Source organism: Micromesistius poutassou, assembly GCF_964030765.1.
Source record: "Micromesistius poutassou genome assembly, chromosome: 13".
Lineage (NCBI taxonomy): Eukaryota > Metazoa > Chordata > Actinopteri > Gadiformes > Gadidae > Micromesistius > Micromesistius poutassou.
Window position 1 is genome coordinate 17642683 of NC_140283.1, and position 12666 is coordinate 17655348.

The 12666-nt window shown below is 49.9% G+C and overlaps 1 protein-coding gene across 2 annotated transcripts in view; it reads right to left on the bottom strand.

The window, feature by feature from the left end:
* Positions 1-83: 83 nt before the first annotated feature.
* LOC311357322 (uncharacterized protein) overlaps positions 84-12666 on the bottom strand; it is a 16338-nt gene continuing 3755 nt past the window's right edge. Inside the window, exons 3-16 of one of the 2 annotated variants that reach the window (XM_084477226.1) lie at positions 12468-12602; positions 11547-11997; positions 10774-11373; positions 10330-10362; positions 10177-10244; positions 9230-9476; positions 8098-8226; positions 7231-7274; positions 7033-7111; positions 6530-6658; positions 5949-6074; positions 3854-3925; positions 2758-2794; positions 84-1132 (exon numbers count right to left, since the gene is read on the bottom strand). In XM_084477226.1, coding sequence (XP_084333352.1) covers positions 1119-1132; positions 2758-2794; positions 3854-3925; positions 5949-6074; positions 6530-6658; positions 7033-7111; positions 7231-7274; positions 8098-8226; positions 9230-9476; positions 10177-10244; positions 10330-10362; positions 10774-11373; positions 11547-11997; positions 12468-12602 — 2164 coding nt within the window. In that variant the 3' untranslated portion in view covers positions 84-1118. Of the gene's footprint in view, positions 1136-2757; positions 2795-3853; positions 3926-5948; positions 6075-6529; positions 6659-7032; positions 7112-7230; positions 7275-8097; positions 8227-9229; positions 9477-10176; positions 10245-10329; positions 10363-10773; positions 11374-11546; positions 11998-12467; positions 12603-12666 lie in introns of both variants that reach the window. The other variant, XM_084477225.1, reaches the window with a different exon arrangement.

Below are 12666 nucleotides of genomic sequence, written 5' to 3' on the forward strand. Positions count from 1 at the left end.
ACACCAGGCATGTCAAACCTTGTTGTTGTTTTTCTAATTTTTTTTATTGCTAAAGCAAGTACAAGTTTGCACATTCAAACAAAACAAGTTTCAATCCAACAGAGCTGAAGGACTTCTGATAAACCGGGGCAGGTTTGAGACAAACAGGAGCCCATCTTTGACCCAGGATACCCCAGAATAGATTGTATCTCTCAAATACATATAGGCTTTCATTTCCCATGACCAACTAAGCCTTGTCTGTTCCAAGGCAGGTCTTTAATTCACTTTGTGATCAAACAGGTGCACATATTCCTATTTTTAGACCAAGTAAAAAAGTATATTTATTTCACCTACTATTTCTTAAAAGGCATTCTTGTGATTGGGTAACTAAATAGATTTTGCAACACAGAAAAGCCCCACACGTATTATTGCTAGTGACTTTGCGTGCGGCAACATTAAACCATGATTGTCGGACTGCAACACCCCATGGTTGAGCACAGAGACATTGAACAGCCCTGTAGTGATCTGGCTGCAGTCCTGAGCACCATATCCCACTGATAATCTTAACAATAATAATAATAACAATACATTTTATTTATATAATGACTGTGTATGACTGTCCTGCTCTCTGATCGTGTCTGGAGAGTCTATATATTATATACAGATTATAAACGTGCTAGTGGTCAGATTTAAGGACACATTCTGCATGATGACTGGGTGTGACATGCAAGGAGTGTGATCACAAGACATTGTCTGGGAACCAAACAGCGATGCAGTGTGAAAGTGCATGTGTGTGAATGGACATGGATGACCACCGTGTTGAAACCGTGTCATGTTAGAAGCCATGTGAGGGTATGATGCTAATCACAGATTTGGTTCATGGGTATAGCAGTATCAAAAAGCCCCCTTGGTATTCATCCTCTATCAAGTCCCCGATATATTTATATAAAATATATTTTAGATGTGGTTTATCTGTGGTGTAATTAAGGATCAATTAACGTGGTCCCTTATGATCTTCAGGAGTGGATGTGAAGCTCGCCATCACTGATGGTGTCCAGGTGGTCAATGCACTTGACAGCCTGCTGGTATGGGTCAGGTGGTGGGATGGGTGGTTGTTGAGGGGGGGGGGGGGTCTTTGGTTAGGGTCTCATGCCTGCTGAGAGTGTAAAGAAGACAGAGTTAGTAAAAGAGTTAATAAAGTGCCAACACAATGTAGAAACGTGTGTGTGTGTGTGTGTGTGTGTAAATACTTGGGAATGTAATCGTGTGTGTGGGAGACACACACATGTTGTGTGCATGTGTTCATTCTTGACTAATCGCACTGCATGTGTGTGTGTTTGAGTTTGAGCACGTTTGTTTACCACTATATATCCGAAACCCCCCACCCCTCTCGCTCTCTCTCTCTCCCCCCCCCCCCCTCTCTCTCTCTCTCCCCCTCTCCCTACGCCTCTCTCTCTCCCCCTCTCCCTCCCCTCTCTCTCTCGGTCGTGGCCTTGTGTCGGGGTGCGGTGAGTGAGTGACTGAACGCTGTATCATTGTCATTTGCCCTTTGGCTCATTCCATGGGGATCTATTTCCGATGGAGAATCGGGGACGTTACAAATGAGGAACACTATTCAGGACTGAAGCTGACACCAGCACCCACACAAACACTTTGCCATTCTTATGGTCCGCTATACTCTGGCTGGGTGTAGCAGCTGCTCCACTCGTAGAGAAAGACCGCTTCAGGAAATACTTTTATGAAAAGTTTACCCGAAAATACACAGCTAACCAACAGTCACAAAGGCTAAAAATGTACAAGTTGGCCTCTTGCTTTACCCACAGCAAACATTTGCGCGAATCGCTACACGCAGGTGATGAGCCTCCGCGGCGCTACAGGGCTACACGCTACCAGCTATTACCTGCTACTGTTAAGTTGTGAACACGGTTCGGCTTTACTGTTATAGCCGGTGGGAATAAGCCTGGCGACTGGGACGGCTCTGCGGCTTAAACGGTTAAAATCCCGGGCTGACGAGGCTAATGGGAGAACCAAGCAGCTGCCCTGCGGTATGCCTGACAGCTCGCGATGCAGGGGCGGGTTGCAGGCGGTGTCACTACGTCCACACGAAGACACGGCCGCTATCCCTGTCTGGAGTCCGTAGTGGAACCATCTGCCAGACAAACAAGGTCACGGAGGCTAGGGAGCGTTCCATTCTTAAGTTTCCTTTTTAAAATATAGACCACAATGCAACTGGGCTGAGCACCTCACTCTCGTGTCTCGCGACTCGCGCACGATTTTTTGAGCGATGGTGTTCCGCGACTGTTAGCACTGGCTAGCGAAACAGCTGGGGCTAGAGAAACCTCTAACGCTGGCTAGCCAAACCGCTAGTCCTGGCTAGCCAAACCGCCAGCGCTGGCTAGCCAAACCGCCAGCCCTGGCTAGCCAAACCGCCAGCTCTGGCTAGCCAAACCGCCAGCGCTGGCTAGCCAAACCGCCAGCTCTGGCTAGCCAAACCGCCAGGGCTGGCTAGTTAAACCGCCAGCTCTGGCTAGCCAAACCGCTAGCGCTGACGCCCTGCAAACCCCCCCACGCAGCGGGACCAGAATGGAGCCGGCCATGTGATGGGAGGCTGGGGAGACCTGTAATGGCCACACACTTTTATAGGGACGCTCACACACACTCTTTAAAAATACCCTGCTGCTGGGACCTGCTTCAGCTACTGCTAACTGTTGAACACATCCTCGGTGCATGGTCTGTTACAGTGTTTTTGGTGGACGTTGTGTAATTAATGTAACATACCGTTTGTGACAAACTTGCCCTTGCCTCCGAATGTCACCTGCGAATGAAATACAGAAGGTTAGGGTTATTTTGATCTATAGATAGACAATTTCTTCAGATTAAGCAAAGTGTGCATCATATCCACTTCTTAGCAGTTGGCAATTTTAAAATCAGTTAAACTATTTGAATTATAAAAAGCGTAGCCTGTGCCTGACTAAGCATTTGAATGTTTGTGCACAGCACAAGGATAATGCAATCAATTCTTTCTCACATAGTCAAGATATTGTGACCAAGATGTGTTGTTTTTTATTCTTTAAGACCCATGGTAACTAAATAAACATAATATAAAATGTAAAGTCTCCCAATAGGGACTCTAATGGCGTGGCAGAGCTGCTTGGCATATCAAGAGAATAATTCTGTTCAACTCAGACATAAGATACTAGACTGTTTTTACTGTTTTTATTTAAAATACAAAAAAGTTAGTTCTAAATTCTGTAAAATAAGTTTTCATTTCAAATGTCTGAATTGAAAGGAAGCAATCCCAACGTGCAGCAAAGACACAACATGTGCACATTGAGTGGGCGTGTTCATTTAACAAAAGTGTTTTCACCACAAAAATGTGCATTCAATCGTAGCCACAGCTTCAATCGTAGCACATCGCAGCACAACCATTACCTCTTGGCCCAGTCCATTAGGTCGACTGGATGAGACAAACAGAATGGATGGCATCCCATGTTACTACAAAGCTACCCAACCACAAGACCACTTCCCACCTCATCTGCATCCATGTAGCTGTGTAGATGTGTGTGTATATATCTGTGTAGGTCTGTGTGTGTGTGTGTGTGTGTGTGTGTGTGTGTTCATGTACGAGTGTGAATAGGTAGGTGTGGGTGTGGGTGTAGGTGTGTGTGTTGTTGTGTATGAATGCTTGTGTGTGTGCATTTGCAAGTGTGCATGTGTGTGTGTGTGTGTGTGTGTGTGTGTGTGTGTGTGTGTGTGTGTGTGTGTGTGTGTGTGTGTGTGTGTGTGTGTGTGTGTGTGTGTGTGCATGTGAATGTGTGAGCACGCGCGTGTGTGTGTGTGTGTGTGTGTGTGTGTGCGTGTGTGTGTGTGTTACCTTTCCAGGCGTGGTGCCCTTCTTGGCTTCCCATTGGCCACGCTTATTGCCGATGTCCCCTGGTTTGGCCTCCTAAAGATAACACACACATCATCCATGAAGGTGTACTGTGCATCACGTCACACCCCTGCTGATGTCATTCACACCCCTCCTAATCCCCCCCCCCCCCCCCCCCCCCATCACACCTCTTGTCCAGTGACATAACAATGGCACTCAAAGGGATGATGATGATAACCGTGTTGGCCTAATGCCCGTCCCTGCCTCTCATCTGGCTCTGGTAGACTGACAGAACACCATATTTATATCAACTCCGCCCAACACTCAACCCTGAGGCTGTACCTGGTCACGTGTGAGGGGGAAGGAAAGAAGAAGAAGAAGAAGAGTAGAAACTCCGAGGAGGATGAAAGCTGACGTGACAGAGCTGAGAAAAAGACAAGAAAATGGCAGAGGTGAGGCAAAGCAGAAGAGAGTTTTGTACAAGTACAGTTGCAAGGACATACAGGACGGAGAACAGAGCTCAACAAAGGGGTCGGACAGAGGTGGTCACAAGATGACTTGGGAACAAGCAGACGTTAATGTAGGAAGAAGTACTGCAGTACTGCTTCCTACCAACGGGGGTCACTGTCGCGCTGCACGTCACCGCTGCTGGCGAGGCCGGCGAAATAGTTCCTCATGCCGTTTGAGCGACTAAAGATACACCCAGCCAGAGTTCAACCCCTCGTAAATTTCAAGTGAAAACAATGTGGTGCAACAATGTGCAAATGTGGGCACGCCGTCTTCAGAGGAACACGTAAGACTATCTCCTGGGGGGCTATTAGCGTGACGGCGTGAAGACATTGGAGACGCTTAAAATAACGGGAGCCTGTGGATTCACCCTTGGTTGAAGGTGCTTTCAGGGGGAGAGCCATGTTGCGACTTAGCTTCCTGTAGACATGACGTCATGGCGTTACAGTCTCGCCCGACTCGGTGGCTTTCAGCTGCTCGGTACCAAGCGTGGACACACTTCGTTATGGTTTCACGTCGACGCAACGCAATGGGTGTTTATGGAGCCGGTACGTCCTTGCGGACCCTCCTTGCGTCCACAGCAAGGGCCTGACTTGCGCCTCCCAAAAATTGTAACCTGTTAATTGTAAGCAGCTAGGGGCTGTGATTGGTCCGCTCACTAAAACCCGACGCAGACCCAAAACAGGTTCACGACTGCGTCGAAGCGTCTGCGTGGCCCATTGCGTTGCGTTGACGTGGAACCAAAACTGAGCCTTTACTCTGAATCTGCGTTACAGTATAGTCTTGAAACAACAACCGACTTGAAGTCAGTTCTAGCCTCTGTGTGGAGGCAAAGCGCTGACGGTGCAGATGGTATGTTGGCATGGCCACCTGACGCACAACTGCTGAACAGTGACTCAATGGCCAGAGCATGGAGTGGGTTAACAATAGGACTAACGCAATACACTGACCAGACCATCCCCAGAGTTTAGCTTTGTTTAGGTACATGGACGAGATATTCCGTGTGCAGAAGCATTTGACGATATAGCAAATACATAGTCACGAGATCGAGTGTGTTTGGAGGCTTGGTGGACACATTTTTATATTTCCGGGCCCGAGCTAGTGCCAGGACTGTCCATGTGGTGGCACTAGAGGACAGACCAGATCTCAGCAGGGCCCCTGATACCTGATAGTCTGTCACTAAGTCTGTCTGTCTTCCAGTCAGTCTGTCACTCTCTTGTGTCCTCGATATAGGTATGTATTTGTGTGTGTGTGCCCTAGTGTGGTTGTGTGTGGGTGTGTGCGTGTGTGTGTGTGTGTGTGTGTGTGTGTGTGTGCGCGCGTGTCTGTGTGTGTTTGCGCGTTTGTGCGTGTACATGTGTGTTGGGGCTGAACGATTTGGGGAAATAATCAAATTGCGACTATTTCGACCATTATTGCGATTGCGATTTAGTTAGCGATTTTTATTTTTAAAGTTCCTTATGTGCTGTATTAAAGAGGAATTCCAAAAAAAAAAATTATTATTGATTAATCGTTCAGCCCTAATGTGTGTGTGTGTGTGTGTGTGTGTGTGTGTGTGTGTGAGGTGGACATGACATCCTGAGGGGCTTACTGGTGTTTTAGCCGGTGCTGGTTCTGGCTCCGGCTGTGCAGCAGGAGCTGCTTTAGCTGCCTCTGCAGGCTTGGCCGTCAGACTGTTGACCCGCCCGGACACGCCCCCTTTGATCCCAGCGGTGTCCTGGCGTGGGAAGCAGTTGAGAAACACCAAACACACTACAAGCCTTCAGCCCTGTCCTGTTTTGTGTTGTACTACTGTGCTACTGCACTGTTGTCTCTCATCCTCTGCTCTCTCCTCACCTTTCACCTGCAACATCCTTATGGGTCGTCATCATACAGGAGGCAGAACGAGTGTTACGATGTGTCTAAACGCAGCTCATGCTCCCTGATAGAGGGAGGGATCAATGCGCTTGTGCATTGATCTCTTTCTCTCACCATGTCCATTTATCTATTCATCCGTCAATGTATCTCTTCATCTGTTTTCCATCCATCCATTCATCCATTCATTCATTCATCCATCCATCCATCCATCCATCCACACAGACACTCATCTAACCAACCATTCATTCATTGCTCCATCAATCCACTCATCCGTCCATCTCCACCCATCTATACATCTCCACCCGTGAGTCTCACCCTCTTGGGGGGGTCTTGAGGGTTGGTGACGTTGCCCTTCTCCCACATGCTCTTCATGCTGCGGGCCCCCCCTGACGGGATGTCCACCATGGGGGACTTGGGCGGCTTCACCGGGGTCTCTTGGTTTCCCTATGGAGAGACGCGTTGGTTATGAATATTAACCCACCATGGGAGAGTGATGACACACCCAGCCGTGTGGGAGCCTTTGTTTCCCTATGGAGAGAGGTGCTGGTTGTGTACATGAATCCAGAAGGACCATGGGAGAGTGACTCACCCGGCCTCGTGGCTGGGGAGAGGGGAGAGAAGGAGAGGGGAGAAGGGAGAGGAGAGAGGAGTAAGGGGAGAGAGGAGAGGGGAGAGAGGTGAGGGGTGAGGAGAGAGGGGAGAGGAGAGAGGAGAGAGGGGACAGAGGAGAGAGGAGAGAGGGGAGAGGAGAGAGGGGAGAGGGGAGAGGAGAGAGGGGACAGAGGAGAGAGGGGAGAGGAGAGAAGGAGGGTTATTACCTGCATGGCGGAGGTGAATTGTTCTAGTCTGTTGCCGATCTTAGAGAAGATTGGAGTGACTGTGCTTGGTCTGACTGAGCTGTTGGAGAAACAGAGTCAGGGTGCTGCACTGTGAGTATGCAAGTACGACATCAGGGTGGGGGGGGGGTGTATTATTTTTGAGAGATTTTCATTCATTTAATTTCATGATCACCTCACCTCTTCTGAGCCGACTTGGTCAAAAAGTCGGCCTTCGCTCCGATCTGTGCAGAAACAGACAAGCCACAAAAAACACTTTGTAGTCAACACACATACAGATGCACACCCACACAGACGCACACCCCCCCCCACACACACACGCACACACACACACGCACGCACGCACGCACGTACGCACGCACGCACGTACGCACGCAGGCACGCACACACACACACACACACACAGATGCACACACACACACACACACACACGCACACACACACACACGCACAAACACATGTTCCTAAACGTGTCTCGCTGGGCCGTACGTGTCCAAGGCAACCCCGAGAACAGCGCTAGCCCGGGGGCTGTGTGTGCTGAACATGGTATTTACTGAGGTCCCGGTATGGGCCGGCCTGTGCCTGGGCCAGTACACACACAGCCCCTGTCAGCCCCTCAGCTATGGGCTGGAAACAGAAAGCCGGCCTGGCTGCTGTTTAGAGGGACAAATACCTCCCATGTAAGGACCCGCTGCAGTGGAGACAGGGCTCGGATTCGCATACAGAGTACCACACGCGCACACGCACACGCACACGCACACACACACACACACACACGCACACACCCACAAACACACAAACACAGTTTAACACTGAGTAACCCCATTCCAACCAAGGCAAATACAAAGTCCTGTACAGCATCTTTGAATGCATTCAGCACATATGTGGCAGTAAAACGCACATAAATTATTATAGAATAATTAAATATATGAATTGAAACTGAGCACAAGCCCATTGGATTGGATCGGTATGAGTGACAATGACAGTAGTTGGACCAGTAGTTGGACCAGTGGCCGGGTCCACTACCCATCGCACGGTGGGGGTTACCTTGGCAGAACCTTTGGTGCTGACTTGAAAGACGGGTTTGGTGTCTGCAGACTCGTCCAGCTGTTTCTTCTTCTCCACTGCATCGGCCCTCCTCTTCTCGATCTCCTCCCTCATCCTCTTCCTCTCCTCCTGATGTCACACGACAACACGACACAATTCACTTCCTCAATTCAATTCCTCATTCCACTACAGCTCTTTCCTTCAACCTCCACATGGTTTCTTATGTTGTTGTTGCTTTTTACCTTTTTTAGACACACTTGTGTGGCCAAAACGCAAGACAGAGAAACTAAATCCAAAAACTCTTCTTTAGTGTAACAGTTGAGACATTCAAGGGGGTTTCAAGTCTAAGTTCTCCTATTAGGGACGGTCAATAAAATGTAGTCATACATTAAACGTCAACAAGGAGATCACCGTCAATGACGATGCAGCAGCATCTTGTACCATCTTTCACCTTCATCCAAAGCGACTTGGAGTCATGTCATTAGGGAGCAGGCGGGCGTCAGGGCATCTTGCCAAAGGATGTCTACAGCTAGACTGAGACTTTTATCCAAAGCGACTTAGAATAAGTACATTTGTCAGAAGAAAGAGAAACAACAATACACCACTGTCGGTACAGTTCTGTACATAGAAACAAGTGCCAAGCACTTACAATCGCTAGGTCAACCCAGTACCGTATACAACAACGATACCTAAGACAAGATGCTACACAATGCTGAGTACTATCTTTAAAGGTGCCATGACATGCCACCAGGTGTGGTGTGATTAGCAGTTACAAGCCGTTTTGGAAATCTGCCCCTTATGACATCATAAGGGGCAGAAAGTGGGCGCGTCCACCTAGATGTGTGCTGGATAGATCAGTCCACCAGCCTACCCAGTGGACTGTAGCAAACGTTGCTCGTCTACCCGTCACACATCTAGGTGGACACGCCCACCTGCGTTGTCTCAAGGGGCTGATTTCCAAAACGTCTCGAAACGGCTGATCCCACTCACACCTGTGAGTGGGCGTGTCACGGCGCCTTTAAGTGCCTGCCCCCATCCTCCTGTCAGCCGACGGGACGTCCTACAGAATGTCAGCCCCTGACGCCAAAAACACGTCCCCCACCGTTTGGGGGGGGGGAGGACGAGGCCTCACCTGTTCCCTGGCCTTCTTGTCGGCCAGGTCCTGCTTCCTCTTGCGGTCCTCCTCCTCCAGGACCTTCCTGCGCTCCTCCCTCTTCTTCTTCAGGCCCTCCAGCTCCGCCCCGGACTGCTGCGCCTTCTGCTTGATCTTCTCCAGCTCCTCGCTCTCGGCGTTGTCCCGCCGGCGCTTCAGCGCCTCCAGCTTCTTCTCCGCCTCCAGACGCTCCACCTCCTCCGGGGAGAGGGCGCTGTCGCCGGCGCTGGCACGCACACACACACACACACACACACACACACACACACACGCGCGCGCGCGCGCATACAGGCAGGGATGCACATACACACACACACACACACACGCGCATACAGGCAGGGATGCACACACACACACACACACACGCGTGCATACAGGCAGGGATGCACACACACACACACACACACACACACACACACACGCATACACACACACACACGCAGGCATGCACGCACACACACGCGCAGGCAGGCACACACAGGCAGGCACATACGCACGCACACACACACACACACACACGCACACACACGCACAGGAACGTTTTCAATGTTTGGGGTAACCCTTTACAATGAGGGAAGGGTATAATTAACTCATAGTTAATTAACACTTAACTAATGTCTAGTAATCATTTACTAATAGTGTTGATGTTAACTTAAGTAATGGTGTTCATGTTAACTAAGGTATGCATCTAACCCTAACCCTACATTATTAAAACAGGGTTAGGCTTACCCTTACCCACTTGGTAAAATAGTTTTAGTTTTCTACCCACTAACCCTAACCCTAACCCCTATGCTAATGCTACATAATCATGTTCATTAATACGTTACCTTGTGTCAAGGAATAGTTCATTAATGTCCCCTTAATGTATAGTGTTAGCATGTTTGGAAACAACAAGGTGGGGTTGTCATGACAACAGCAAGGCTTACCTCGGGGTGGGCTCTGCTTTGCGATGGATGAGGCCAGGGAAGGCTCCGGTCTGCTTGGTTGGCTCAAGCTTACAGAGAAAGTACATATTAGACACCATGAAAACAACCAACCGTTTTGTCAAACACAAATAATTACCGCGGCCTACTAATTACCTTCTCCTTGAAACCAAGTCGTTTTGGCTTCTCCTTTGCAAAAAAAAGATCAAGAAATGGAAAAGGATTAATCGAACTGGAAATAAATGACCACGTCTGCAGAGAGATCGAATATCAAAGCACAGAGAAAAGCCATCACAGGGTGGTTTGCGTTAAGTGAAGGAGATGCAGGGGTGTGCCCACAACACTTCACACTGTGCCCGACTGTGACATGAGATGGATGAACGCGCGTCCTCAACACAACCGGCAAGCAAAACCAAAAGTGAGTCAACTGTGAACTGCGGCCAAACCAACGCGCATGCCAGTGCAAACACTCAAACTGTCGGGAAGCCCTCCATCACAGCCTGTATTAATGTGTCGGGACAAATAAACCAGTGACTACGTCGTGAGTTGTGCAGAAAGCTCCGGTTGCGATTTGTGAAAATGCAAGACACGCTCTGATACCTCCTCTTTCTTCTTCTTCTCCTCCGCCTCCCTCTTCTTCAGTTTGTCCTCTTCGTCTCTCTTCTTCCTGTCCACCGCTTCCTTCTTCTGTTTCTCCTCGTCTTCCTTCCTCTTCTTGTCCTCCAGCTCCTTCTTCTTCTGCTTTTCCTCCTCCTCTTTCTTCTTCTTGTCTTCCAATTCCTTTTTCCGTTTCTGCTCCTCTTCCTTCTTTTTTTCTTCCATTTCCTTTTTCCGGTTTTGCTCTTCCTCCTTCCTCTTCGCTTCCATTTCCGCCTCCTTGTTCTTCTTTTCCTCGGCCTCCTTCCTGAGTCTCTCCTCCTTTTCTCTCTGCTGCTCCTCCTCCTCTCTCCTCCTTTGTTCCTCCTGCTGCTTTTCCTCTTGCTCCCTCTTCAACTGCTCCTTCTGTCGCCTCGCCTCCTCCTCCTCCTCCTCCTCTCTCCTCCTCCTTTCCTCCATCTCCTGTCGCTGTTTCTCTTCCTCCTCTCTCTTCTTCCTCTCCTCGTCTCCCTCGCCGGCCTCGTCTCCCTCGTCGGCCTCGCCTAAAACGGACCGCTGTACCTCATGGTCCGACGCTACAACAACCTCCTCTTTGCTCTCCTCCTAGAAGGTAATGAGCATTTCATGTTTTTTGTAAATTCAATGACAAAAAAAGATACAGTTGGTCTAAGATACTGAGCTTTGATGTCCACACATTTGTCTTTGGTCGTTCCTCAAATGGTTCTTCAAGCAATAATATATCATACATACATACATATAACGTGTAACAATCTTACCTCCGCCACCACCGCGGGTTCAGAAGCAGCTTCCTCCTGAGAAGCCTCCTCCTCGCGGGACGCGTTCTCCCCGGGGGCCTTCTCTTCCTCGGTGTCCATGCCGTTGGTGGTGATGGTGGGGTCGAACTCCTTCTGTCTCTCCAGGGCCTCCTGCATTCTCTTCTTCCGGCGCTCCTCCCTCTGGGCCAGGCGGTCCAGCAGGACCTGGTCGTCGCTGTCGCCTCCCTCTGTGGCGGCGGGGGCGGTGTCAGCGGCGGGGGCGGTGTCAGCGGCGGGGGCGGTGTCAGCGGCGGCGTCGGGGGTGGTCTCAGCGGCGGCGGCGGCGTCGTCGGGGGTGGTGTCGGCGTCTGCGGTCTCGTTGGAAGTGGAGTGGTCCGTGGTGGTGTCGGTGGAGAGGGTGGTGTCCATGGTGGGGGTGTCCATGGTGGAGGAGGGCTCCGTCTCGGTCACACTGTGAGAGCATGAGAAAGACGTCATTCGCGATGGCAGTGGGGCGGAGATATTGCCATCAGGCTGACTCAGTGCACATTGTCTACAGCACAGCGTGGTGTTTTTAAATCAGTGATGGATGCTTTTGTGGGTGATTCCTTAGAGCCTTCATCTTCGGCAGCACCTACAGCGTGCCACTCAGTACGTTTACATGCACCGCTTAATCCGATTACAGCCATAGTTCGACTATGCTCCTCAATTGAACAACTGCAATTGGCGGTGAGAAAATCGATTCATTGGCCGAAGCATGTCATACAGGTCAGGACGATAGGTGGCGCTGTACCCATTTCAACTAGTGGTAATAAACGCACCGACACACACATGTGAGTTAAAGAGCCGGTCCGTTGCCGTAGCTCCAGTTATCCTTGTATGTAATCAAGTGCAGATTTGGGCTGTTTCAATGCAGAGTCAACACTGTGACCATGGTTGTACCTGTTGGTGTCGGGGACCTCCCTGGCCTCAGCACCAGACTCCTCGGGGTCCTTCATCTTCTTCCTCTCCTCCCTGGCGCGTCTCCTCCGCTCCCGAGCAGCCTCCTCATCGTCTTCGCCGTTGCCCCCGCCAACGCTGAGCCCAAGGGAAAGAGGATTGAAGTGTAAGTGTAAGTGAATACCTTAGACCCAACCAAAAA